At 48.2% G+C, this 27680-nt stretch overlaps 1 protein-coding gene across 2 annotated transcripts in view; it reads left to right on the top strand.

The window, feature by feature from the left end:
• The window catches only part of SAR1B (secretion associated Ras related GTPase 1B), a 543089-nt gene that overhangs the window by 261932 nt on the left and 253477 nt on the right, over positions 1-27680 (top strand). For both annotated transcript variants that reach the window (XM_069652568.1, XM_069652569.1), the window contains exon 4: positions 20774-20893. In XM_069652568.1, the coding sequence (XP_069508669.1) occupies positions 20774-20893 (120 nt within the window). The remainder of the gene's footprint in view (positions 1-20773; positions 20894-27680) is intronic.

Below are 27680 nucleotides of genomic sequence, written 5' to 3'. Positions count from 1 at the left end.
GCCTGGATGACTGACTGACTGATACGCGGGACCTGGTCCATGAACACACAAAGGCGACCGTCCGACTATTGACGGATCTGGGATTCTCCGTCAACTATCAGAAGTCCTGCTTAACGCCATCGTAGAACGCCCTGTTCCTCGGCGACAGACTCAACACAGTGTCTTGCCTGGCGTCACCCTCGGAGGAGAGGCTAGCAGCCATTAAAGGAAAGGTGCAGTGACTGGTGCGGGCCATCAATTCGTTACTGGGCATAATGTCCTGCATCTACCTCGTCCGTCTCTGCAGGTGGCAGACACAACCCCTACAAGAATTCCTGGATGCCCGTTGGATACAAGTGTCCAGAGGTTTCACGGACAAGATCCCTCTCAACGAGGAGTTCCGACAAGCGATAGAGTGGTGGGGTGTCCACTCTCACATCGCCCAAGGCACGGGATTTCAAACCCCCCATACAAGGAGACGGTCACCACAGGTGCCTCCCTGGAAGGTTGAGGAGCGCACACTGGACGTCTGCATGCTGGAGGTCAGTGGCTGCCAGAGGAAAAGGATCTGCATATCAACAACCTGGAGCTACGGTCAGTGTTTTAGGCCCTCAAGTCGTTCATACGTCTCTGAAAGGCAAGGTGTTGAGGATCTTCACGGAAAACACCACCACCATGTTCTACATCAAGAAGCAGGGGGGCACTCGATCCCTGGCGCTCCCCAAGGAGGCCCTGGACTTGTGGCACTGGGCTGTTGGACAGAGGATGTTCCTTGTCCCTCTTTACCGGGCGGGAGTCAAGAACACCATTGCAGACTCCCTCAGCAGGGAACTGCGCTCCTGCCACGAGTGGGAGCTTCGTCAGAATCAGGTGGACCGCCTGTTCTTCGAATGGGGCAGACCCTAGATCGATCTGTTGGTGACGGCAGCAAACTCCAAATGCCAGAGGTTTGCCAGCAGGTTCCACCAGCCGAGGAGCTTGGGGGACACATTCTCTTTCCCGTGGGAAGGACTGTTTCTGTACGCGTTTCCTCTATTCCATCTTCTGCTACGAGTCATCAACACACTCACAGTGCCAATGCAAAATGATACTCTTCACTGAGGCAGATTTGGTATCCGGACCTTCTTAGCCTGTCAGCGGTGCCTCCAGTCAAGTTGCCGGTGCTTTCAGATTTTCTCACCAGAGAGGGAGGTGCAATCCTTCATCACAACCCAGGATCGCTGAACCTGAAGGCTTGGCTCCTGCAGCCTTAGAGTTTGGAGGTTATGAGTTACCAGCGGACTGCACAGAGTTCCTCAGCAAGGCCAAGGCATCATCAATTTTGAAGTGCTACGGCCATAAGTGGAAGCGTTTTGCTATGTGGTGCGGTCGCAGAAGATTACCCCTGTGTTTGCTATGTGGTGCGGTCGCAGAAGATTACCCCTGTGAGGGTCACTAACCCTCAGATCCTTCCATACTTGCTGTCCTTGGCGAAAGGCTGGCCTGGCTCACGCATCCATCAAGGTACATCTGGTGGCCATCTCCCGCTACACCAGGTGCGCAGGGAGATCCTCACTGTGGTCCCACAGACTTGTCAAGGAGTTACTCAAAGGACTTTTCCGATCCTTCCTGCCGGTGAAGACTCCTGCTCTGGCGTGGGAACTCAACAAGGCTCTGATGAAGCTTATGGGGGCTCCCTTGGAACCTATGCATCAGGCCCCACTCAAATTCCTCTCGGGGAATATGGCTTTCCTTGTGGCCATCACCTCTACCAGATGTGTAGTTGAGACCCAGGCCCTATCCTGCAAGCAGCCGTACCTGACTTTCCACGAATCAATGGTGGTACTGCGTACGCACCCCTCTTTCAAGCCGAAGGTTCAGTCGGAATTCCACCTCAACAAGCCTTTAGTGTTGTCTGTCTGTCTTCTTCCCGAAACCTTAGTTGCCGGCAGGGAGGGCCTCCCACTCGCTGGACGTTGCTTGTTCCTTGAAGTTCTACGTGACGTGCACACTGAGTTTTCGAAGACTTCAGTTGTTTGTGAACTTTGGTCCTGTGAACCATGGGAAGGCTTTGTCTAAGGCTTCCATTTCAAGATGACTTTCTGGCTGCAACATGCACTGCCATCGGTTGGTGAACCGACAGCTGTTAGGCCGTCCGAGAGCCCACTCCACCAAAGCGATCGGTGCGACAACAGCATTTCTGTCTGGTGTTCCTCTGATGGACATCTGCAGGGCTGCTACAAATATGTCCATGCACACCTTCATGAAGTTCTACTGTGTCAACAGGGATTCCAGGGAGGAGTCCAGAGTCAGCCAGGCATTGTTATGCAACCTGTTCGCTTGAGGTGAGTCCGTTCCAGAGGTAAGAGTTAATTGCTTCTGTTGAGCCTTGCCACCTCTCGTGGTTTTGTAATGTTGTACTGCTATGTATTTGTTATTCATGAGCGTGTGAATCCATGCCAGACCCCATGCTGGAGAAGATTTAAGTTGTGACTATTGTTCTCCAGCATGGATCTGGCATGGATTCACATGAAAACCCTCCCTCCGGCCCTCTGCGGCTCTTCTTGGTCATACTGCCACTTTATGTGCTTACCAAATCTGAAGATGGTTGCCAGAAGCGGGGTTTAGGGAGAGGACTGTCATTGGATGGGGGAAGTATGACCCAGAGGACAGTGATTGGTTTAGAGGAGAAATACAGTTTTAAAGTGAAAGTGAAACTGTTTTTCCTTTTACTGAGGATTCCCAGCCTGACGACAGGGAATATTCATGAGCATGTGAATCCATGCTAGACCACTATGGTTACAGGTAAGTAACGTAAACCTTTTCATAGTTTGTTTGAGAAAGTTCAATACACTGAGCCATCACCTGAGCAATAGTATGCAATTGTTTTCTATCTCGTACCTGCCATGATCTGCTTTGCACTGGAAAAAATGTATAAGAAGAAGAAATTACTTATAAGAGGTGAACAAGCCATCTGTATGAGGGGACAGCTTTCTGGGTGATTGTAGTGTTCAGCATGGGCACACAATGCAAGAACCATGCAGGAGACAGTAAGCACAAACAGAAAGGAAAGTACTTTATTTATTCAGTTACAGTTCAGCTCAGATCAGAACACATCTTTCCAGTTCGCAGTACCATGCTGAAGTCCCAAGCAACTGTCACTCAGAGCACCCCCAGCTACACACATTCTACATTCCATTCATCATTCTCAGTAAGGACATAGCTCACATAAATGCAAGGTACCACAGCGATGACACATCTGTGGTAGGAAGGATGAATCCATCAGAAAAAAAACATCACTTGTTCCTTCCTCCCACAGATTACTCCTCTTAGTCAGATTTCCAAAGAAGATCCGAACCTGGAGCATGAAGGACAGCGAGAACCACTACCTACACTAGACAGAAATCTCTGAAGCACTGTAGGACCACAGTGGACATGTTCACCAGGCAAGGAATTCAGGCAATCGTACTTTGCAAACGTGCAGGGAAGCCCACATAGACTCCTAGCAGATGTCCAAAACAGGGACACCTTGCTACAGGCAAGAGGTAGCCACCAGGCCTATGGTAGAATAGGCTCTGAAACAATCGGGGACTTCCTTTCCAGCCTAATTTTAACCTCCGAAATAGAGTGGACGATCCACCCAGAGTAGGTCTGTTTAGTAACCGATTTGCTTGCTAGAACCCAATCACAACAAACAAAAGGTTGATCATCCTTCCTGATGTTCCTTGTCTGAGGGACATAATAGCAGAGAGGCTCCTTTGGGTGCAGAAGGTTAGAACCTTTCCTCCAACTTGGATGCAAGAGGCAAAGGGTGGCATATTAGTACCCAAGATTGTTTCTAATCCACAATGTTTGCTCAAATAATGTTAGCAAACATAGTGGGAATCAATGAGATATATCATAGCATGGCATGCAAAAATGAAGGACAACATAACATAAGCTAACTAACTAACTAAGGAGTTTCTTATATAGCGCAATCACTCACCCAAAGGTCTCAGGGCGCTTACATAACATAACAAACAAATAACATAAGTTGAAAAAGAAGGGGAAGAGAAATAGCCGCGATGGCGACTAACACGTCCTGAGAGATAGCCAGAGATCTTAGGGCATACGATGGCGATTAGACCTCAAAAAGAAAGGTCTTAAGATGTTTTCTGAATTGTTGCAGTGTGGTGGACTGTTTGAGGTGGAGAGGGATTATGTTCCAGTTCTTAGGGGCCCAGGCCCCAGAGCTTGCTTCACCCACTTTCTTCAGAAGGGTACGTGGTTGTGCCAATAGCAAGAGACTGTTTGAGCGTAGCGTACGCTTTGGAATCGCTGTCTGTAGCCTAGTTTCTAGATATTCCGGGGCTTTGCCTGAAAGACATTTAAAAACTATAACTAGTCCTTTGAATTAAAGCCGCTGCTCAATAGAGAGTCAGTGTAACTTTCTTCGATGTTCTGAGATGTGAGTTTGGCGACTTATGCCACATACAGCTCGAACAGCTCCGTTCTGTATAGTTTGGAGACTCCTAATGTTTCTTTTTGAGGTGCCTATCAGGAGGCTGTTGCAGTAGTCCAGCTTGGTGTTAACTATGGCTGCTGCAATGGATGCTCTATTAACTTCGGACAGATATGGTCTTAATTGCCATAAGAGATGTGTGAAAAAACAGCAAGATGACTTGAGGTAGGATACGTGCTAAACTCCCAATGTTTTTACAGAATCTGATACATGAATGTTGTTACCGCCAATTACGAAGGCTGTATAGTCTGTGTCCATGTTTTTATGCCTAAAAGGTGTACTGATAACCAGCAGCTCTGTTTTTATATCGTTGAGTGCGAGAGAGTTAAGAGCCATCCATTTTTTAATGGTATCATAAATTTCATTTACAGTAGCCAAATCATCCCTGTAGACACCAGATAGTTTAATCACTATCTGCGTGTCGTCGGCGTAGTTAGCAAATTGTATGCCCATTGATTTCAGCAAATCACATAGGCATTTGATGTAAATATTAAAAAGTAGTGGGGATAAGCAGGATCCCTGGGGACACCACAGGTCACAGGAATTTTTTGAGATTTAAAAGATCCCTTCGCGACACATGCATTCCTAGGACCCAGGAAAGATTTTAGCTACCGTACCGCTTCAGGAGAGCATAGGCCGTTTTTTTGGAGTCTATCAGCAAGTAATTCATGGTCGACCAAGTCGAACGCAGAGGAGAGATCCAGCAGGAGCAGTAAAGCAGAATTACCCTCCTCAAGTATCTGTTATATTGGCCTTAAGATCTAATAACGCCATCTCAGTTCCATGGTTGGCTCTGAAACCGGACTGTTCCCTGGCAAGAATGTTATTATTTTAGACAAATTTCTCCAGCTGGATATAGGCTATTTTGTCTAGTATTTTAAGTATAAAGGGAACATTTGTGATGGGACGATAGTTCTCAGGTAGCAAAGGATCAAGATTGTCCTTCTTAAGTAGAGGGGTGATCCATGCCTCCTTTATGCCAACAGGAACAACAGCTTCCTGAAAGGAGCGATTGACATGTTCTGTTACCCATGGGGTAAGGGAGCTGGCGAAGTCCTTAAAAAGTGAGGTGGGAAAGATGTCTCCTTTGCATGATGTAGGTTTTAGGCCTTCAATAATCGCTAGGACCTCCTGATTCTGTCATGCTAGTAAAGGAAAAAGGTGTTATACTGTGATGCAGAGATTCTGGCAGAGATGGTAATGATGATTCAGTTCAACACTGAGACTCAATTTTATCCCTAATGCGTCCTTGATGGAGTTCAGTTTTCTGAGTAAAACTATCAAGTATGTTTTGACATCATTCATTTTTTATAGTGATCCTATGATCAGTATTGGGATTTTTGTGTTTGTTAAGAACTGTAAAAAGTTCTTTCGATTTTATTGCGGCTTTTTCAATTCTGTTATTAAGAGACAGTTGTTTATCCTCAAGCACAAGACTTTTGTATTCTCTAGCTGCGACTTGATAGGTCAGTAGGGCGAGGGGGGGATGGGTGGTTGCGCCACTGGCGTTCACATTTCCGTTTGTTTTTCTTAGCAGTGATTAAATTGGGGGTGAATTGAAGTTTGAAGCCTTGATTCTTCTTCCTTTTTTCCTGTCGGAGGGGGGCAAGAATATCAAACGCCTTGTTAGTTGCGTTTCTAAAGGCAGTAGTAAAGTTGTGTACAAAATGTCAGGTTTTCTATATATGCAACAAAGGAATATTGAAGGGCAGAATTTGCCAGCATCACATTCATCTAAAACGTAGGTGAATGATCTTTGAGCAACATCGTAGAGAATCACAATGGTGGAGACATGGCAAGTACAATTTTAGGGACCTTGTTGACCTGATCTTTGTTGGATATGGCTCTTTATCCCATTAGGCATTACCTAATCCGCATAAGTTGCAGCATTTGTGACTTCCTCCCCTCCCAGCCAGGGGCAACAACCAAACATGTATGATTTATCTTTTTAAAGGTATGGTCTGATAGGATGTTTCAACTTAAAAGGATGAAATTAACCTTTTGCCAAGTAGCCGAATTAATTACCATTTATGTAATAAAATATATGTATATCCTGAATTTTCTTTGTTATTTTGACTTTATGCACAAAAAACAGGATCAGTTTGTTTTATCTGCGTTCTCGAAAACCTGTAAAATGTTTGCTTTATTTGCCTGCAATAAGATGTCAGCTTAAAGGATAATGTAGTGTTGGCCTGAAGATGCCTCATTTGGAATAATTGATGTTATTTGTAATGTTATGTTGACTTATACCACGCACCGATACCACCCAGAGGCAGTCGCCAGGCGCTCACGTGGCTCTGCAAGGAGGACTGTGTTGGTTAGTGAGGGTAGAGGCATAGGATAGGTCCAGAACCAGGAGAAACTGGCCTTTGTGTTTGTTGGGTTGCAGATGGGTTGATTGCGTACACTGGGTTGTTGCATCCGTGAGGGTGACGCCCAATGCCTGGGTTGTTTGTTGTATGGGAAATGTCTGCTATGTTTGGCATGTGTTTGTGTGTTTTATGTGTAAATCGGATGTTATTTAAGGTTATGGTTATGCGCACTGGCCATGGGGTAAAATCCAGTGCCTGGGATTGCTGTTGTATGAGAGCGTTAGTTATGTTGGGTGTGTGTTTGTGTGTCGTTTGGCTAGCCCATTGGTGTGTGCATAGTACAATGGATGTGTGTAGGAGGGCAGCAGGAGCAGGGTGGTTAGTACTTTGGGTACTCTCAAAGTTTTTCTCTTTGGCTAATCTGCACAAATCTATTCAAAATTGACGCATGGCTAAGCTTCGTCTGACAAAACAGTAGGGAAACATACAGTACTGTTTACTAGCCACAGGGAAGTTGATTGATCTAGTCAACTGGGCCTTGAGAATGAAAGCTTGTTAAGATGAGACTAATGGACCTCATTATTTTACAAATGTCAGAAGCAAAACTGAAAGAGAATATCTAGATCTAGGACTAGTACATGGAACCGTGCCAAACTCTTGCCCTGTATTTTTATGGCACTTAGGTCTCAAAATGCAATGAAGATAACTGACGTGGGAGCATCTTGATTCCTTTTCACAAGAAGGGCACTATAGATAATGCAAATAATCACAGACTAACAGTTCTGATAGAAAGCTGCTAGATATGGGAGTAAGGGGCTTAGGAAAATATCTTTAGGCATGTGAAAACTGGCCAATATTTATAAATTGGAACTATGGTTTCAGCTTGCATTTAAGAAAGGGCTATCAAAATGACCTGAGACTGGTTTTCCCTTAGAAAACCTTGTTGATAGGTTTGTAATCCACAAGCAGTCCAAATTGCTTTGCTGTTATGTGGATTACTCTACAGCTTCCAGCAGCTTAAATAGTGTCCATATGATTAAAATTGTCAACTTGGGAAATCCCATCATTTCAAATTTGCTTTCTTCTTTAATACTGCCAAACACAGCAATTCAAATATAAACATTTTTCTTTTCAATAAACTTCATTTTTTTTTTATATAAAATGAACTTTCTTTTGAAACCTCTGCATGTATATAGTCCCAAACTGGTGCAACACTACAACTCCCAAGAGGCTTCCTGCTAATCTGTAGTCTCTGCCTCAAACTCGCCCTCCAATGAGAGTCCTCCAACTAGTATAAACCTCTCTGAACAACAAGTGCCTTCCTCTTCTTTTTTGATGATTTAAACTCCATGTGTCCTGATGTAGGTCCTATTCTGATGTGTACTTCGCTGCCTGTTTTTCTCTTCTCTGCTGTGCAGCCCTGTCTCGCTTCATCTTAGTCTCGAGAGTTTTTCTGCTCTTCCCCTTAAATAAAAGAGATGATACATTACGGAGGGGAGTTTGTTTATCTCATCATATCTGCTTCTGAAAGAAATATGTTGGATCTTCATTTTTTTTAAATACAACTTGAAACGTAATTCCCTCAGGGAGGGATAATGCTCGCCTCCGTGTCTTGAATAGAATCAAAATTCCTGCGCTGTGCGCTTTGGCAATCTTCATTCTGTGACAAGACCGGAGGCGAGCATTATGCTTGTTCAAAGCTCTGTAGTACTGCCATGGCAATATTTTCCACAGGCTTAAAGTAGAAAGTTCTGAAAACTGAGTCACTAGACCAATCTGCTGCTTTAAGAATATCTTGCAGCAGAACTCCGGCTGCAAAAGCTCTTGAAGCCATCGATCCTCTTGTCGAGTGTGCTCCGAAAACAGAAATGTCTATGCCTGCTTGTTCCATGACTTCCTTCACCCATCTAGCTATGGTTGCTGGGGCTACCGCTTTAAAAGGTTTTCTGCCACTATGAGCAATTGCTTTACGCAGTGTGGCCTCTCCGCTGCTGTCGCTGCTCCATACGACTTTATGCATTTGACCACCCAAAGTTTACTGTTGTCAGGAAAATAGGGGTAAGATATGATTTTGGAATTTGTCTTGGTTCGCTGCGCAATGCTAAACGCTACGCCTTCAGGATAGAAAATCTTTCTGTCTATCTCCAGCGCTTTTATGTCTGAAACCCTTCTACAGGAAACTAAACATAGGAGAGTAGCAAGTTTTCCAGACAACTGTGTTTTTGACAATAGATAATTCCTTGGAAATTCTTGGAATAGTTGTAATACTCTATTGACATCCCACAGTACTGAGTACCTAGGCTCTGGTGGTTTTGTCATCTTGACGCCTTTGATCAGTCTAACAACTGCTGGATGTTCTCCTACTGGTTGCCCGTCCACTAACTCGTGCCCCACTGAAATAGCTGATCTATATACCCCAATTGTCCTGAACGCTTTCCCGCTCGTAAGTAGATCTGCGAGGAAATTCAATATGTGCTGTATAGGGGCTGAAAAGGGAGAAACGCTCCTCCCCTGCATCATCCTTCCCAGGTTTGCCAAGCAGAACTATAGCTCCGGATTGTAGATGGTGCCCACGATACCTTTATAAGCTCTGTAGCTTCTTCTGAAAGGCCCGACAAGCACCATCTGCGCCTTAAACTCCTCACGCTATCAGGCTGAGGTTGTTGTCCTGAATTGGGGGATGCGGGGTGCCCTTCGGATCCACTAGTAGATGTGCTCTGTGGGCAATCCTCTGAGGGAAATCTGTGGAAAGTTCCACCAGAACTGGAAACCATGCTTGCGACCTCCATTCCGGCGCCATGTCCCTGCGGACCTTTGCTAGAGCTCTCACCAGCATCGCGAGGGGGGAAAGGCATAATAAATGTGATCCTTCCAATCTTGAAGGAAGGCATCCGTCCCGACAGCTCCCGGGTCCAGCCTCCAGCTGAAATATTTGGGGAGCTGAGAGTTTAGTCTTGACGCAAACAGATCTGTATCGAACGGACCCCACTTCAGCTGTAACTTCTCGAAGACCGAAGTGTGCAACATCCAGTCGCTTGAGTCTGTCGGGTACCGGGAATTCCAATCCGCGACTGCGTTCTTGTTCCCTGGAAGATACTCCGCCTTGACTGCTATCTCCTTCTGCAGACAATAGTGCCAAAAATCCTTGGCTAGCTCTGCTAACATTTTGGACCTTGCCCTCCTAACTTGTTGATATATCGCACCGCTGATATATTGTCCATCCTGAGAAGGATAGAACATTTCGCTCTTTCTCTGGAAAAAGCTTGAATCGCGAAGGAGCCCGCTAGGAGTTCCAGGCAATTGATATGTAAGGCTAGCTCCTATTGCGACCATTTCCCTCCTGTCTCCACCAGGCCGCACCTTGCTCCCCAGCCTGATCTGCTGGCATCTGATTCTATAATCATCTCTGGTCTCTCCCCGAATATGGACTGACCGTTCCAGGCCTCCATGTTGCTGAGCCACCATTAAATCTCTGACCTGCTCTCCTGTCTAGAGTGACTGATTGATGATATCTCCAACCCTTGTGCAGATACTTTATCCTGAGCCTCTGAAGAGCTCGATAATGAAGAGGACCTGGGAATATTGCTTGGATAGATGCCGCTAGCAACCCAACTATCCTGGCTAGATTCTAAAGCGATATAACCGTCTTCTTCAGAGTCGCCCTTAGATCTTTCTTTATCGCTCTGATCTTTGCCATAGGTAATTCTAGAGTGGCTTTCCTTGTGTCTATCATGAAGCCCAGAAACTCTATTCTTTTGCACGGTGAAAGTTCTGACTTCTCGTAATTTACTAAGAAATCTAGCCCTGTTATCAGAGATATTGCCCACTGCACTTGCTGATGCAGCCTTTGCTTGTCCTCGGCCATGAACAGTATGTCGTCCAGGTAGATTATCATTCGCAGTCCTTCGTCTCTCAGCGCTGTTGCGAGGGGTCTCATCAGTTTGGTGAAAACCCAGGGGGCCGAGACGAGGCCGAACGGTAGAGTTCTGCACTGCCATGTCTGCTCCTTCCATATAAACTGCAGGAAGTGTCGATACTGCGGCGCTATGGGGACAGTCCGATACGCATCCTTCAGATCTAACCGGATTAGCCAGTCGTCCTTTCTGAGCAGGTCGGCTAATAGATGGATTCCTTCCATCTTGAAATGATTGTATACTAGCCAACTGTTTAAATCTTTCAAATTGATTACTGGGAGCACTTTTTCCTTTCGGCGCACTAAAAACATATTGCTTAAGAAACCTAGTGAGTGGGGCTGCGCTCTTTCTATCGCTTGCTTCTCCGCTAGCGCTTGTATCTCTGTGTCTAGTAGATGTGCCTCCTCTTCTGAGCAGATAATGCGCGATGGGGGACTCTCCTGTATGGGTAAACTCATGAAGTCTAGATGATAGCCCTGCGCTGTCTGGATAATCCAGGCGTCTGACGAAGGCTTTTGCTAATTGTGTATAAATAGCCCTGTCCTTCCTCCTACTGGAGGGTATTTCGCGCAGCGCTCTCACCTGAGTTGTTATTCTGGTGTCTGTAATAGCCTCTTCCTCTCCTTCCTCTGAAGCTTCTACCTCGATTCGGGAAGAATGCGTCCTGTTGACAAGTCTCCCAATACTGGGCTCTTGGTCCCTGGGGCCATATATTCATGATGAAACCGCCAGTCGAACGGCCTCGGAATCGACCAGCCCCGGCAAAAACACGCCCGGGGAATACTTTGATTGAAGCCTGTGCCTTCTCTAAAGCTGCGTAGGTTCCCACAAACGTACTAATTTCTTTGACAAAAGTGTCACCAAAGAGCAGTCCTTGTGCGCTTTCTCCCACCTCATATGAGGCTAGACCACCCAACTTCGCGTCTATTTTAATGAGCATAGATTTTCTTCTTTCTGCCGATAAGGCTGAGTTGGCGTTGCCGAGCATACAGACGGCGCGCTGCGCCCAGTTTGCTAAGATATTGGGATCAACGGGCTCCCCTCTGTCCTTAGATCTTTCAGCCAGGTCCATAATATTTGCGATGGGCCCGGATAGGTCGAGCACTTTCTCCTGGCAGGACCGCCAAGCGCGATCCATGCCTTTCCTAAGATCTTTACTAGCTTTGGAGACGAAAGAGAGCATTTTGGGATCTAGCTCGGGAGTTTCTGAAGCTTTGCCGTTAAGCTCTGCCCTGGGACACTCGGCTCTGAGCCGAAATCTTGTTTCTTTCTCCAGGTGTTTCCTGATTCTTTGAGCCATGTATATCGCCACTCTAGGTGACGGGGCCCATTCGGTGGATCTCGGGTGCCGGATCGTGTCTGGCTCGAACATATCCGAGATATCGTCAACGGGGGTACCTTCCACTATGCTGGCTTGGGGGGCACCAGTTGGTTTAGAAACGTCTGGTACCTCATCCCTGCTTTGAGTCTTGTCCTCTTCCTCTTCCTGGCCATATTCTTCCGAGGACGAGATAGCATCCCCTGTATTTTCTTCCCCTGGGGTTGGGGGGGGGGGGGAGGCAGGGCATAGCTGATCTGGCCATAAATGCATTCTTTAGTCTGTGGAATGCGTCAGCTGCTTCCAGGGGATGTTCTCTAGTCCCCTTAATAGAGCCCGGGGGGGTAGAAGAGTGCTTCCTCTTCCGGGCCACCTTACACCCCCTATTAGAGTCCTCCAGAGGCCTTGTGGAGGTCCCCTCGCCAGGATCTTCGAGTAAGCCAGCATTGCTGCCCAGTATATTCTCGAGAGCTGCGAATCGCTCCTGAATGGGCTGAACCCCCTGAGCTACTGCTCTGGCCAGGGAGTCCCCCAGAACTCTTTTTAAACAAACTGAGGGATTAATCCCTCTCTTCTTCCTGCAGCTCCTCTTCCTGCTCCTCATAATCATCCCAATATTCCTGGCTCCTGTCAGAAGCCATCTGTGAAGTCTATGAATAACAGATACACGGATATGGGATGAAACGTTCGTGCCTCTAAGCTTGCGAACTGCCTGAGAGAGTTCTGAAATGTGCACCTCTCGAGCGCTTCTCTGATCTTTTTTTAAAAAAAAAATGTTTTTTTAAGTATGCCTCTGGGAAAGGTAGCGCGAATTCAGCGTGAGATATTCGCTGGAGAATAGAGCTGCTTGACCGTTAGGAGAAACAAGAAATAGAAATGGTCTCTGTTGAACGAAATGCGCATGCACACGCATGCGTAAATCTTGTCACCTTGTTTTTAAAAAAGAATGTTTATGGATAATGCCCGCCTCTGTGTCTTTAATAGAATCAAGACTTCCTGCGCTCTGCGCTTTGGCAATCTTCATTGGCTTGCATATTAACACTCAAAATAAATCACTTTGGCATAAACTAGGAATATAGGCTTTGGGGATGGAAAAAGGACTAAAACCAATAGTGTTTGAGCTCTATTGCTGTAATCCTGGCGACCTGTCTTTACACTTGTGTGGGCTAGAATATTTCCACCAAAGTTTGATACAGACCAATTGGAATTTACGTATGCAGACACCATGCTAATGGACCAAATTGCAATTCAATTATAATTCTCGATTGGTGCTTCTCAGCAATTATTTATATGTGCATTTTTTCTATATTTATGATTAACTTAAGTTATGATTTTAGGAAAAAGATAGGTATTGGTTTTAAATGGGAAGTAAGCTTGCCTGATCCATAAATAGGTAATAGTTACTTGGGAGCAGTATTCATCTCAAAGCTAATGTGGGTGTAGCATGCAAACGCCTCCAGACTTCAAGGTTGGGCCTTCTCAATAACCTTAGTAACCATTTAGCTGCACTAGGAAAATATATTTCGGAGTAGGCGATGGCGACCAGTGGTAGGCCAAGCAATGAGACACAAGAAACTAAGTAGCTTTTCACACTCTTTATTAGAGTTATTATTATAGAAGGTAGAGTCAGGATAACTTTAAGGGAGTGAACCTAGTAAGGGTTTTCCCCTACCTGTAAAGATCTTGCTTTAAGGGTTTCTAACCTTCAACTCAAAGGTCACCAAAAGTGGCAAACAGAAATACAAACTCAATTCTTACTAAGTCATTAGCTTTTCGGATACCTTATTCTTAAAAAGAAGACTCCAAAGCTTTGGTGAAACAGCCCATAACCTATCTGCAAAATCCTTCCTTAATTTAATATAAAACTTCCTGTTAAAAGGATATCGTAGCAGGTACTCACAGTCCGGTCTTTCCTTCGGCCTCTCTGCTTTCCCCTTGGCTTCTTAACCCTTTCCCAGGTTTCTGGTTTGGGTGTTCCCAATCCTTTGGGATCGGCTGAAGTCTTGGGTCAGGTCGCTTCCTGTGTTTCCGTGGCTCCCCAATATAGTCTTCTCCCTGTGACTGGTGCTCAGTCTCCCTTCAGCTCCTCCATTGGTCTTTTCTGAACCTTCACAGTTTAGGCTGGGTCTTTCCTCCCACTCATGACCAAGTCCAGTGTTCCAAGTCCCAGGAGGGTGGTTTCTTGACCTAGTGTTACGAGAGGAATTATAGGTTTTCTTTCATGCCTCTAAATTCTCAACCGGGCCTTTTCCTTGCCACAACCCCCTCTGGGTCGTGAGACTACGTCTCTTTAGGCTTTGATTTACAAAAGTACTTTGTTTCTCTCAGATTTAGGTTATCAATTTTTGCAATTTCTCCACAGGTCTTCATCTCAGATCCTGTGGTGTTCTCGATAGTTCTGCTCTAAGACCTTACAGTTGCTCAATTGATCTTTCTCTCATGCCCTATGTTTCTCAGTAGGTCCTTCTGTCAGACCTAGGGTCTCTAATCTACCATCATGTTGTTTTGGGCATTGTTTTAGTTCACGTTATGTGATGGCTCTCTATATCCATGTCTTTAGTACTGCCCTAACGTTCCTCCAGATCATGCTAGCAGTGTCTTGTTACAGGTCGTTCTTCAGTACTCAGGAGATGGGTGGAGCTATATCGCAGACATACAACACACTTTGCAGACGGCAGCCCTTAAGGTCCCCCTGCAGGGTCAGTCTTATGTCTGCCTCCCCCTTTCCGTGTCCTTTTCCCCTCCGATGGGTCCACCCCACCTCCTTTTGCACAGCCCTGTCGCCACACTCCCACTGCCCCCTCCACTTAACTGTACAGCCCGCCAATGATGTTCGACTGTGGTCTCGAGACCGTGTCCCCAAAACCCTGATGCAATCCACGTAGCGCTTTGTAACGCAGTCCTATGCGAGTTAGATTTTAAGGGACGTGGTCTGCAGATTACAGACTGAAGTGAGTCTCTCCCTAGACCTGGCTTCTTTGGGTGTTTTACCTTCAGACCCTACGGTAGTGCTGATCTTCTTCCAGATCAAGCTTCTAGTGTCTTGGTGTATTTCTTTCTTCAGACCTTTGCATTGATGTATGTGCAGGTCTCTCCCTAGAACAGTTTCCCACTGGAAGCCTCGCTAGGTTGCCCAATTTGGATCTGTCCAGCCTTAGGGTTTCTTAAAAAGCTATATTGTTGTAGGTTCCCAGCTTTGTAACTGATCTTCCGCCAGACTGCTCCAGTCCTCCATTTCGCTCAAGGTAGGGTAAATAGAGGTTTAATTCACTGGTTTCCACTTCGTTCACTTCCAGGGTTCCTCTTGAACAGAGCCTTCAGTATACGAACCCCTATTCTCTCCCAGACTATTCCATGGCTCCAGGAAGCTCTTGACCTGCTGGGTAGCTCAGCCTATAGCTTCTCCCCTTGTATCAAGGATCAAGGGAGACAAGGCAGACATGCCTTCTTTAAGGAGGACCTTCATCGTACTGGCAGTCTCTTCTGATATAGGGCCTGATTCACAGAAGCCTTTTATAATGGTGCAATAATCGGGCCCCTCGTCTCCCCTCACATAAAGAGAATGATGGCAGACACATCTCCCTCACTCTGCATCTCCTGTCCATCTGGATTCTCTCTCTGTTTTCCCATAGATTATTCCCCTTGAACCCAGGCCAGGGATTTCAGTGGACATTCCTCTGATGCAAACAATTCTTCATTATTGGTTAGTGCCTTCGTTATGCGTTTGGTAAAAGGCATGTTTGGACTGATTGCCTCTTATGGCCTTCGGCGAGGACTTAAAGGCTAGTACTGCGTTTGGTGCCATCTTTTTGCTTAGGGCACAGAACGTGAAGTTTTGTTGTTTCGCACTGGGGTGGTCTGTCCGGGTGCATCCGACCTCAGGGATGCCTGAAGTCTACTCAGAAACTGCTCTTCTCGCAGCTTGGCGCACTGCAGGTTTGTGGACTGTTGTACATTTAAGAATCTCTCCAAAGTCACTGTTCTTCCGTTCCATTTCTTTGGGGGGAGCACACTGGTTTACAGACTATTGCACAATTCTCTTAATCTGTTATTATTTGCACTGTCTCCTTTGCGTGCCGGGACTCGTATTTCACAGACAGGGTCGGACTGGGACAAGAAATAGGCCCGCACACTCAAGAAAAAGTGGCCCACCCCTCGCCTCAAAAAAGTGGCCAACCCCTCGCCTCACGACCCTTGACCTCTGATGACATTACCGGAAGTGATGTCATTTGACCCCCCACCCGAAAGTGATATCCCGGTAAGCAATGAAACACAACGTTTCACCCCTTCCTAAGTACACTACGAAAAATATGGTTATGATTTCACTAATGTGATATACATTTCATACAAGAATGGATCACTATATGTATCATTAATATCTGTGTGTATAGATCCATATTGTCCAATTGCTGTGAATTCAAGCAGACACCCAAGGCCAAATGATATGTTATTGTATAGCACTTACGCTCTTTTTTATAGAACAATAGGCATACAATATCACCCAACCTGTGTTGGTATTCATTTATCGACCTCTGAAGGATTAAAGGCTGAGATTGCCTTGCTGGGATTCAAACCTGCAGATCACAAACACACACATTGCAGCAGCAAGCGCTCAACCCACTGAGCTATCATATTGGCTATAGTAAAATGAGCAATTATTCTGTAGTGGATACCATTAAACTGGTTACTGAGATTTAACAGCAGACCAGTTAAGTTCATCTGCAGGTCTCGTGCAAAGTTGGCCACATGTCAAGCCTGCGTGCATCTACTTTCAGGCTTCAGAGGTTGGTAAAATAGGGAAAGCAGTGCACTCACGGGACATCCCATACTCTGAGCACTCGTTACCTCATACCGTATGAGGTAACGTGCTCAGAGTATGCAAACAAACATCCTGAACAGCATGCCAGGGAGATGGGAAAGATAGACACATTACAACAAAGCATGCATTGTGGCACAATAAAGTCAATGGCCACTTGATGTGCTATGATCAAACATTTCTACACTATACAGAAGATTTTAGGCACAAAGATTTTGTCAAGTGACCGAGGACACCAAAATGGAATGCACACATCATGCATGCAAATCAATCATCAAACCAAGGTAACGTGCGTTACCTTGCTTTGATGAATTATGCCATTGCTGGTACTTTTTTTTTCAAATTATTATTTTTTTTTCTATTTTTTTTCTTTCCCAAACCGGCCCAGGCGTGGGCAGAAATCGGCCCCCAGGGACTACACGTGATTTCAGCCCGGCCACAGGCCGATGGGCCAATGCGACCTTGTTCACCGATCCTTTTTTAGTCCTTGTGTTCCAGTATTGAGGAGTACCCTTTCTCGTTTAGAGTGGCAGGCCTATGAGAACCTGCCTCAACCACCCTCAGTAAGGCAAATTGGTTAGCAACCTGCCCATCACAGCCTCTAGCAGCCGGCTACCCTACATGTCCATACAGGGGAATCGGGGAATTCAACACAGGCCACGTAGGAATGGTTAAGTTCTACTCCCCATAGGGGAGCACTTTTTGGGCCGTTTACAATTCGACGTATCCTCACAACATTTTTTTTTAAAGGAATTTTCTTTTAAAGACCCTAGTTAGTCTGCAGACCCATATATGGCATGTCGTATGCCTGATTAGCAACTCATCAAACAGCAGATTTTAAATGGAGTATAGTGTTCATTCAATTACTGGACTAAAAAGAAATGGACAGTAACAACATTTTCCTGCAGAAGCAGAGCCTATTCTGCATCTTTAAAACAAGCATTCGCAATGCCTACAGTTTAGGCTCGTCTGTAAGCATAAGATAGGCACTTGCCAGGCAGAGCCGTACTGGTATTAGATCTACATGAACATTTTGAATAAAACAATACAGAGCCCGAAAAGGCAGAGTTTTTTTAAACATCTAATTGTTTGACTTTTTTGCACTTTTATTTTATTTTTAATTGGGGGGGGTCGACAACCTGTAGCCTCCGCCAACATTCCCCCATCCTAATGTATTCCCTTACCCCACTCTCTATGTATTTATTTGCAAAAAAGGGCAAATAATTCAGCCTCGTTATTTTGGTATTCTAAATGTTTGGGCATTACCCTGATATTAACTGTAGATTCATGGTAGAAAGTGCAAAATGGTGCGTGCACCTGGCCATCTAAGAACAGTTCCTAATACTTATACACAAGCCAAAACTGTTGGCTTTGCCAATGCTTGTTTAACAGGACCTCAGTGAAGGATACACATAGTGCTTATAAATTGAATGGCTCAAGGCGCACACCTGGTTAAGACATTTATATTACACCAGTAGCACGTTTACAACTCCAATTAATAATAATAATAATAAAGTAATTAACTCTCAGAAGACTGCTTTGAAAAAACACTGGGAGGCACTTTCAGTGCAAAGTTTAATGGTTAGGCTTCATTAAAGCGAGCTCAAAGAGCTCCCATGAGGAGGGGTTTTGGGCCGGTAGAGTCAGGAACTGGGTGGGAATGGCCATAGGGATCAGCATAGCGGTGGGCAGGCAATGTGTGGGCAAATAACCAAACTCCTACAAGCTGTGTTTCCCTCCTCATATGCCATGTCTCCCTATCTGTAATGCTATAGTTTCGGTTTATAGGTGGTGCAAGCGCCACTTAATAGCCAAACAAAAAAATCTCCAAACGAGATAATCACAAGGTAAAAGAACGCCTCAGTCATTGAGTGATCATCTATTAGCTAACAAAATACAGCAAAAATGTACCTGGTGAAATCGATACCTATAGATAGTAATGAGGTGAACTGCCTGAGACTAGTGCTGCAAAGTGATTGGATTTCTCAGAGATATGACTCCAGTTTAAAAGAATTCGTAAATTCGAGCTCAGAACTACGTTAATAAAATTACCGTTTTTGAGAGGTGTGTTGACCAACAGCAACTTTAATTCTTAGTGGTTGGTAGAAGCCACTTGCGTAATAGTTACACCCAGTATTGTTGCCACATGTGGGAACTGTGCATTGTACCCACATGGCAAGAAACACACGACCTTTTCACATTAGCGCTTTTTATTAATTGCTTGACAACATTTCTGATTTGGGCATTGTGGTTTTCTGTATATTAGAAGCATCATTCAGTTATATTTTGATATTTGTTAAAAAAAAGTCAGCATTGGCCATTACACATTTTTGTGGATAAACGTTATGCCCACGCTCAAAATACGTTACCCAGCTGACTTTCATTTTGTGGGATGATGCCCTTTATGATCAGCTTTTGGGATCACAACAGACAGTGCCTGATTCATGGAAGGTTTTTATAATGGAGCAATCCCATAGGAAAACGATCTGTGAATCAGGCCCTTAATCTTTATATATGTCCTTTGCATTTTGTTTTTATTTAATGCAAAATTAATGATTTTGATATTTAAAACAACCCAGTGTACTATGGCTGAAAGGTTTCCCACTTTTTTATAATATTGCATTGTTCATAATTTACAATGATTTTAACACTGTGATATATGATATGATAGTTTATTTATATAGCGCCTATACACAATGTGTTTCAAAGCGCTTCAAGGCAAGGCAGGAAACAAGGGAAAAAGCAATGACATTCTTACAGGCCATGAACAGTAAGGACGTGAAATTAACTATCGTACTCGGCCTGACGACATTTCAGATAGTGCAAGAGCTAAAACATAGATAAGGAAGGGAGGGGGAGAGTGGGAAGGAAATGGAAACATACAGGTGACTACTGTACTAGACCTGACGACATTTCTGGTAGAGGCAGAGAAAAACAAAAGGTGAGAGAGAGGGGTGCAGAAAGGTAGGCGAGGAACAAAACAAGCGACTATCATACTAGGCCTGATGACATTTCAGATAGTGCTGGAGGGGGCGGGGAAGAAGAAAAAACCAGTAAGGGGAGGGGGGAGGAGACAGACGAGGTTGCTATCATACTAGGTCCAGGGACAATTATGATAGAGTAAGTGCATAGAAGAAAGTAAGGGGCGGGGATAGGAAAAGGGAGAAGGGAAAGGAGGAGAGAACAGAGAGCAGTCAAAAGAGTGGAGAAGCAAGAGGGGAGAGTGAATACAATTGCTGAAGTCAGTAGTAACACATAATGTTGCAAGCCAGGATACAAGATGAAGATGGGAACAGCATGATTCAGGGCCACCATGAGTACAAGATGCAAAGGAAGTCCAGCATGAGAGTTGAGAAAGGGTGACGCACTGTGAAGGAATGAAGTCCATAAAAGCCGAATTCAGCATTGCCCACAAGACGGTGATGATGAAACCAGAATTTATCAGGACAGACTCCTGCAGAAGTAGGCTTGAGGAGGGTGAGGGGGGAGCAGGGTAGAAGAATATTCTTCTACGCAAATCTGTGCAATAGTCTTTCTATATTGGCAAACATAATAGAGTTTTGATAATATTTAGATCACAGATTCATTCATGTACTTTTTATGTGCAAGTCAATGCCTGGGGTACCTTGCAAGATGTATCTTGATGAATGTCGATGCATTCAAGGGGCCTGATTATTTCAGGATGTAAAACTACTGGTGGTAAAATTCTGGCCAATACTTCAGCCTCCGGGTGCCTGCTTTATTTTTAGCACGGCAAAACCTCGGAGGACGTTGTCCACTTGTGTTAGGATGGGTGCAAATCCAGCGCATCTGAACGTGAAATCAACACATCAAAGTAAAGTATGAGGCTGTGTACTACCAAGTCATCCCTGTATCATGCACACTGTACACCCACCGTACTCTTTCCAGTGGCTGTTCCAAATATTTTAGCAGACATATTTTTCTCTTCTCTAGGCCTGTACAAGAAATCTGGTAAATTAGTTTTTCTTGGATTGGACAACGCAGGAAAGACCACCTTATTGCACATGCTGAAGGAGGACCGTTTGGGGCAATATGTTCCTACGACGCATCCTAGTAAGTGGAACTTCCATGTTATTATCTTTGGTCTTATCTGTCCCTAATTAACAATGCACCAGAAGTATAGTTATTAATTTGTCCCATCTTTGTAAGTTGTTATATATTGCTCTTGGACAAAGTTAACTTTTATCAATGTTCACACTTACTGTTTAAAAATGTTACATTGTAGCAATAAAATGAATCGGATTTTTTAGCATTAGGGAAATGCTTGCTTTTCCAAAACTACACACAATTTTATAGATGCATTCAGTTCAGAACTATGTTTTCATTGTTGAGCCTGGTTATGGGCACATAAGTAGGGACTAGCAGATTTGAAAAAGGGTGGCTTGTTAAAATACTTAATAAAAAAGTGTACTATTGTTTAAGTACAAGGAAAATATATGTTACCACAGCGTAGGGACCATGTTTGAGGCTTTGGAAAGGTTACATAGTAACTATTTGTTCGTCAAAGCTGTGAATTGTGAATTCAAAAAAAGGAACGTGTGGATGCTTCTGACACTAATGTAGATGGGTGAAAGATTGTGTTGACCGGTCAGAATATCATACTCTTCTTATATCATTTATTGACTTGATTACTTGATGTATCAGAAACAGTGAGGAGGGACATACAGGGTAATTCATAGAATTTCGCAGAAAAGTGTCGCAAGCGGCTGGCGCAGAGTGTCCGCGTGCGATTGTCTGCGCCAGGCACGTGCGCTAAAACCGATTTCCGCGCACAGCGTATTCATGGATTTTAGGCTCCCAAACCAGCCGTGGCGCAGAGTATCGCAGCGACCCTGCAGCAGCGCCAGTAACGACCCCAAGAACGCCCTCGCGCAAGGAAAAGCCATCAAAAACGCTAAATCATCGCAAAGGGCTGCGCTAACCCTGGACCAGTTTACAGGGCTGCCAAACAAGGAACGCAAAGCGGGTAACGTGCATATCAGGGGTACGCGTGAAGTTATACACGCGATTAGCCAGGGTACGTGTATTACAGGGGGTACGCGTGAAGTTTTACACGCGATTTGGCTTGGTACGTGTATTACAGGGGTGCGTGGGAAGTTACACACGCGATTAGGCTGGGTGGGTCCTCATAGGTGTTCCCTGTACACCCTCGACGGCCCCTGCAGGCAGCCCACAAAACAGGGGACTACCCTGCACACCTGCTCATGTCCCCCTGCACCCCCACCCCCCAGCAGTGCAGGGGCAGCCTCCACCAGGCCCCCACCCATGTCTCCCACCACCCCCACCCCCCAGCAGTGCAGGGGCACCCTCCACCAGGCCCCCACTCATGTCTCCCACCACCCCCACACCCCCGCCACCAGGGGCACCCTCCACCAGGCCCCCATCCATGTCTCCCACCCCCCAGCAGTGCAGGGGCAGCCTCCACCAGGCCCCCACCCATGTCTCCCACCACCCCCACCCCCCAGCCACCAGGGGCACCCTCCACCAGGCCCCCACTCATGTCTCCCACCACCCCCACCCCCCAGCAGTGCAGGGGCAGCCCCCACCAGGCCCCCACTCATGTCTCCCACCACCCCCACCCCCCCAGTCACCAGGGGCACCCTCCACCAGGCCCCCACTCATGTCTCCCACCACCCCCACCATCCAGGGGCACCCTCCACCAGGCCCCCACTCATGTCTCCCACCACCCCCACCCCCCAGCAGTGCAGGGGCAGCCTCCACCAGGCCCCCACCCATGTCTCCCACCACCCCCACCCCCCAGCCACCAGGGGCACCCTCCACCAGGCCCCCACTCATGTCTCCCACCACCCCCACCCCCAGCAGTGCAGGGGCAGCCCCCACCAGGCCCCCACTCATGTCTCCCACCACCCCCACCCCCCCAGCCACCAGGGGCACCCTCCACCAGGCCCCCACCCATGTCTCCCACCACCCCCACCCCCCAGCAGTGCAGGGGCACCCTCCACCAGGCCCCCACTCATGTCTCCCACCACCCCCACCCCCAGTCACCAGGGGCACCCTCCACCAGGCCCCCACTCATGTCTCCCAGCGTGCTACGTGTATTTCAGTGGTGCGCGGGAAGTTCCACACGCGAATAGCCTGGGCGCGTGTATTTCAGGGGTGCGCGGGAAGTTCCACACGCGAATAGCCTGGGCGCGTGTATTTCAGGGGTGCGCGGGAAGTTCCACACGCGAATAGCCTGGGCGCGTGTATTTCAGGGGTGCGCAGGAAGTTTTACACGCCATTTCAGCAGGGTACGTGTATTTTAGGGGTGCGCGGGAAGTTCCACACGCGAATAGCCTGGGCGCGTGTATTTCAGGGGTGCGCGGGAAGTTCCACACACGAATAGCCTGGGCGCGTGTATTTCAGGGGTGCGCGGGAAGTTCCACACGCGAATAGCCTGGGCGCGTGTATTTCAGGGGTGCGCGGGAAGTTTTACACGCGATTTCAGCAGGGTACGTGTATTTCAGGGGTGCGCGGGAAGTTCCACACGCGAATAGCCTGGGCGCGTGTATTTCAGGGGTGCGCGGGAAGTTTTACACGCGATTTCAGCAGGGTACGTGTATTTCAGGGGTGCGCGGGAAGTTTTACACGCGATTTCAGCAGGGTACGTGTATTTCAGGGGTGCGCGGGAAGTTCCACACGCGAATAGCCTGGGCGCGTGTATTTCAGGGGTGCGCGGGAAGTTCCACACGCGAATAGCCTGGGCGCGTGTATTTCAGGGGTGCGCGGCAAGTTCCACACGCGAATAGCCTGGGCGCGTGTATTTCAGGGGTGCGCGGGAAGTTCCACACGCGAATAGCCTGGGCGCGTGTATTTCAGGGGTGCGCGGGAAGTTTTACACGCGATTTCAGCAGGGTACGTGTATTTCAGGGGTGCGCGGGAAGTTCCACACGCGAATAGCCTGGGCGCGTGTATTTCAGGGGTGCGCGGGAAGTTCCACACGCGAATAGCCTGGGCGCGTGTATTTCAGGGGTGCGCGGGAAGTTCCACACGCGAATAGCCTGGGCGCGTGTATTTCAGGGGTGCGCGGGAAGTTTTACACGCGATTCCAGCAGGGTACGTGTATTTCAGGGGTGCGCGGGAAGTTCCACACGCGAATAGCCTGGGCGCGTGTATTTCAGGGGTGCGCGGGAAGTTCCACACGCGAATAGCCTGGGCGCGTGTATTTCAGGGGTGCGCGGGAAGTTTTACACGCGATTTCAGCAGGGTACGTGTATTTCAGGGGTGCACGGGAAGTTCCACACGCGAATAGCCTGGGCGCGTGTATTTCAGGGGTGCGCGGGAAGTTCCACACGCGAATAGCCTGGGCGCGTGTATTTCAGGGGTGCGCGGGAAGTTCCACACGCGAATAGCCTGGGCGCGTGTATTTCAGGGGTGCGCGGGAAGTTCCACACGCGAATAGCCTGGGCGCGTGTATTTCAGGGGTGCGCGGGAAGTTTTACACGCCATTTCAGCAGGGTACGTGTATTTTAGGGGTGCGCGGGAAGTTCCACACGCGAATAGCCTGGGCGCGTGTATTTCAGGGGTGCGCGGGAAGTTCCACACGCGAATAGCCTGGGCGCGTGTATTTCAGGGGTGCGCGGGAAGTTCCACACGCGAATAGTCTGGGCGCGTGTATTTCAGGGGTGCGCGGGAAGTTCCACACGCGAATAGCCTGGGCGCGTGTATTTCAGGGCTGCGCGGGAAGTTCCACACGCGAATAGCCTGGGCGCGTGTATTTCAGGAGTGCGCGGGAAGTTCCACACGCGAATAGCTTGGGCGCGTGTATTTCAGGGGTGCGCGGGAAGTTTTACACGCGATTTCAGCAGGGTACGTGTATTTCAGGGGTGCGCGGGAATTCTCACATGCGATTTGGCCAGGTACGTGTATTACAGGGGTGCGCGGGAAGTTACACACGCGATTAGGCTGGGTGGGTCCTCACAGGTGTTCCCTGTACACCCTCGACGGCCCCTGCAGGCAGCCCACAAAACAGGGGACTACCCTGCACACCTGCTCATGTCCCCCTGCACCCCCACCCCCCAGCAGTGCAGGGGCAGCCTCCACCAGGCCCCCACCCATGTCTCCCACCACCCCCACCCCCCCAGCAGTGCAGGGGCAGCCTCCACCAGGCCCCCACTCATGTCCCCTATCACCCCCACCCCCCTGCCACCAGGGGCACCCTCCACCAGGCCCCCATCCATGTGTCCCACCACCCCCACCCCCCAGCAGTGCAGGGGCAGCCTCCACCAGGCCCCCACCCATGTCTCCCACCACCCCCACCCCCCAGCAGTGCAGGGGCAGCCTCCACCAGGCCCCCACTCATGTCTACCACCACCCCCACCCCCCAGCAGTGCAGGGGCAGCCTCCACCAGGCCCCCACTCATGTCTCCCACCACCCCCACCCCCCAGCAGTGCAGGGGCAGCAGGCAGTCAGGCAGCAGCAGATGGCAGGTGGGAGCGTGCTCGGGGCTCTGGGGGGCAGTAGTTCGGCCTTCCGGGCAGGAGCATGGTATTCCGTGTGCTTACGCGTGGCCAGCTTGGTACGGAGTGATTTGGCACGTGAAAATCCTGCACGTCAGCGTGAAAACCGAGGAAAGGCCCTTAGCGCGTAAGCGCGTCAGCACGCATACGCGATTCTATTGGACCAAAGGCCCTCAGCGCGTAAGCGCGTCTGTGACGTGACCCGCACGGGTGTTTCCCACACAGCACGTGATGACAGAGCACACGTGGAAAGACTGCACGTCAGAGTGTCATCGCGTGTGATTGGTGGAAATGGCCCTACACGCAGAAGTGACAAAGCGGGTAATTGGTGGAAAGGGCCCTAGCGCGTACACGCCGCGTAAGTGACGCTGGACGTGTGGGCCTGTATAAAAGGTACGCGTAGAACACCATTTCCTTGTACGTGCTTTTCGTGGAGAGCGAGTGGGTGAATTCTGTACTTCTTGTCGTTTCACACGCGATTTACTTCATGGCGTTTCAAGTTCGTATTCCCTGTTACCTCTGACAGCTTTTTCTCTTTTTTCACTTTAACTGGTTTACCTGGGCCTGTTCCCTCAAACAGTGTTCCCTACTACTGTTGTCCTGTCTCCTCAGACAGCGTACAAATCTTCTTTTGGCGGGGGTGTTGCCAACCAAACGCGCTCCTTTTTCACGCTCTTTTATCTGGCAGACGGTGAGTCACGCACGTATCTAACATCTGTGCTTGCCCCATGTGTAGCCTACCCCTTCAGAGGTCATTCTAGGCTGCGTGTGACACGCATACGTTCATTCTTGTGTTACTGGGTGCCACAGCGTAGTGCAGGTTTTTCTTTCTGCACACGTGGTCTAGGAGGGGTTGCGTGCACGTCATCTCCCTTTTTTGGGGCTCCTGTGCGTAGCGTGAACCGTCATCTTTCCCCAGGGGTTACAATCAGCCTTGCAAGAGCACTAGGGTACAATTACCATCTGGTACCCAACCCCTTTGACACCCAATTGCCCAGGACAATATTTTACACCCACTCCCATACGCACATTAACATCAGTGCCATGGCTGGGAGGCGAGGATTCCGTAAGGGTGGCAAAGGTGGAAGAGCCACAAGTGGTGGCCGTGGTGGATCCGGTAGGGGACGTGGTCGTTACTTGCAGGGTGAGCCTGTCCCCCCATGTGTGGAGGACCAGTCAAGGGCACCCATAATCCCCCCCCCCTCCCGTTGAGGCTGATGTGGCTGACACCATCCATGCTCAGCCCTTGTTGGACCAGCCCATTGTGGCACCAGACATGGCTGACTCCATGGCTGACTTCCAGGTCAGCAGGCCTATGACACGTGCGCTGGTGCACGTTGATGTCACCATGCCACGTGCATCTGTGGCAGCAAGGTCATCTGCTGCACCAAGTAGGCAGGGCGGAGAGGCTGCAGGGGCAGCTGCGGCTCCATCCACCCCAGCCCTCACACACCCAGCCCGGACAGTGTCGGTCCTAGTCCATGCTGCTGACATTCCCCCTGACACCATCACACTAGAGCCAATGCCTGCACCAACTCCCATGCTGAGTGTGCAATCCCACACTCCTGATACAGAGTCCACCAGGGCTCCTGCCCCTAGTGTCCAGAGCGGCGCAGGACACTCAGGATCACCACCACCTTCCAAGAGGAAGAGTGCTCGTCCGGCACAGGCTGATGCCCCAGACACGGCTACACAGTCCGGCCCATCCAGGAAGCCCAGCTTCACGGATGACGAACTGAATGCACTTGTCGAGTATGTGTCCGCACATGACAACGAGATGGTCATTGTTGCAGGATCCAAGACCACACCTGCACAACGCCAGGCACACTGGCAGACCGTTGCGGACATCGTAAGTGCCCTTGGAATCGTGAGGCGCACAGCCAATGATTGCTATAAGCGCTGGAATGACCTGAAGCGCAGGGCAAAGAGTAAGCTGGCCTCAAGTCATGCCGCAACTCTAGTGACTGGAGGTGGGTCTCCAGTAGTAGACATGGAACTCACTCCACATGAGTCAGTCGCTGGGACCTACGTCACGGAGGAACAGATCCAAGGCGTGGGAGATTTGGCTGATTACGAGGCATTGTCCGGTGAGTGCACATGCATGTGTGTCATCCATGTGCATGGTGTGTGTGAGGGCTTCTGTTTGTGTGACAGGTGAGAGTGTGTGCACCTGAGTCGTATGGGTCAGCCATGTGCTTCATGCAATACGTCCTGCGCAGCTGCATTTGGCCATAGCAGTATCCCTTCTGCCAACAGTAGACATCTAGCCCAACTGCACGCCAGTTGCCCTTGAAGTGTCACCCTGCCACAACATTGTTGCCTGATTTTTCACTGTTCATTTAGTCAGATAGTTTGCATTCCACCACTTTTACTAGGCATG

The sequence above is a fragment of the Ambystoma mexicanum genome, chromosome 3p (assembly GCF_040938575.1).
Source record: "Ambystoma mexicanum isolate Mex_15411 chromosome 3p, UKY_AmexF1_1, whole genome shotgun sequence".
NCBI classification, from domain to species: Eukaryota; Metazoa; Chordata; class Amphibia; order Caudata; family Ambystomatidae; genus Ambystoma; species Ambystoma mexicanum.
The sequence above is the reverse complement of the archived record's forward strand: the minus strand, read 5'-3'. Positions and strand labels throughout refer to the sequence as shown.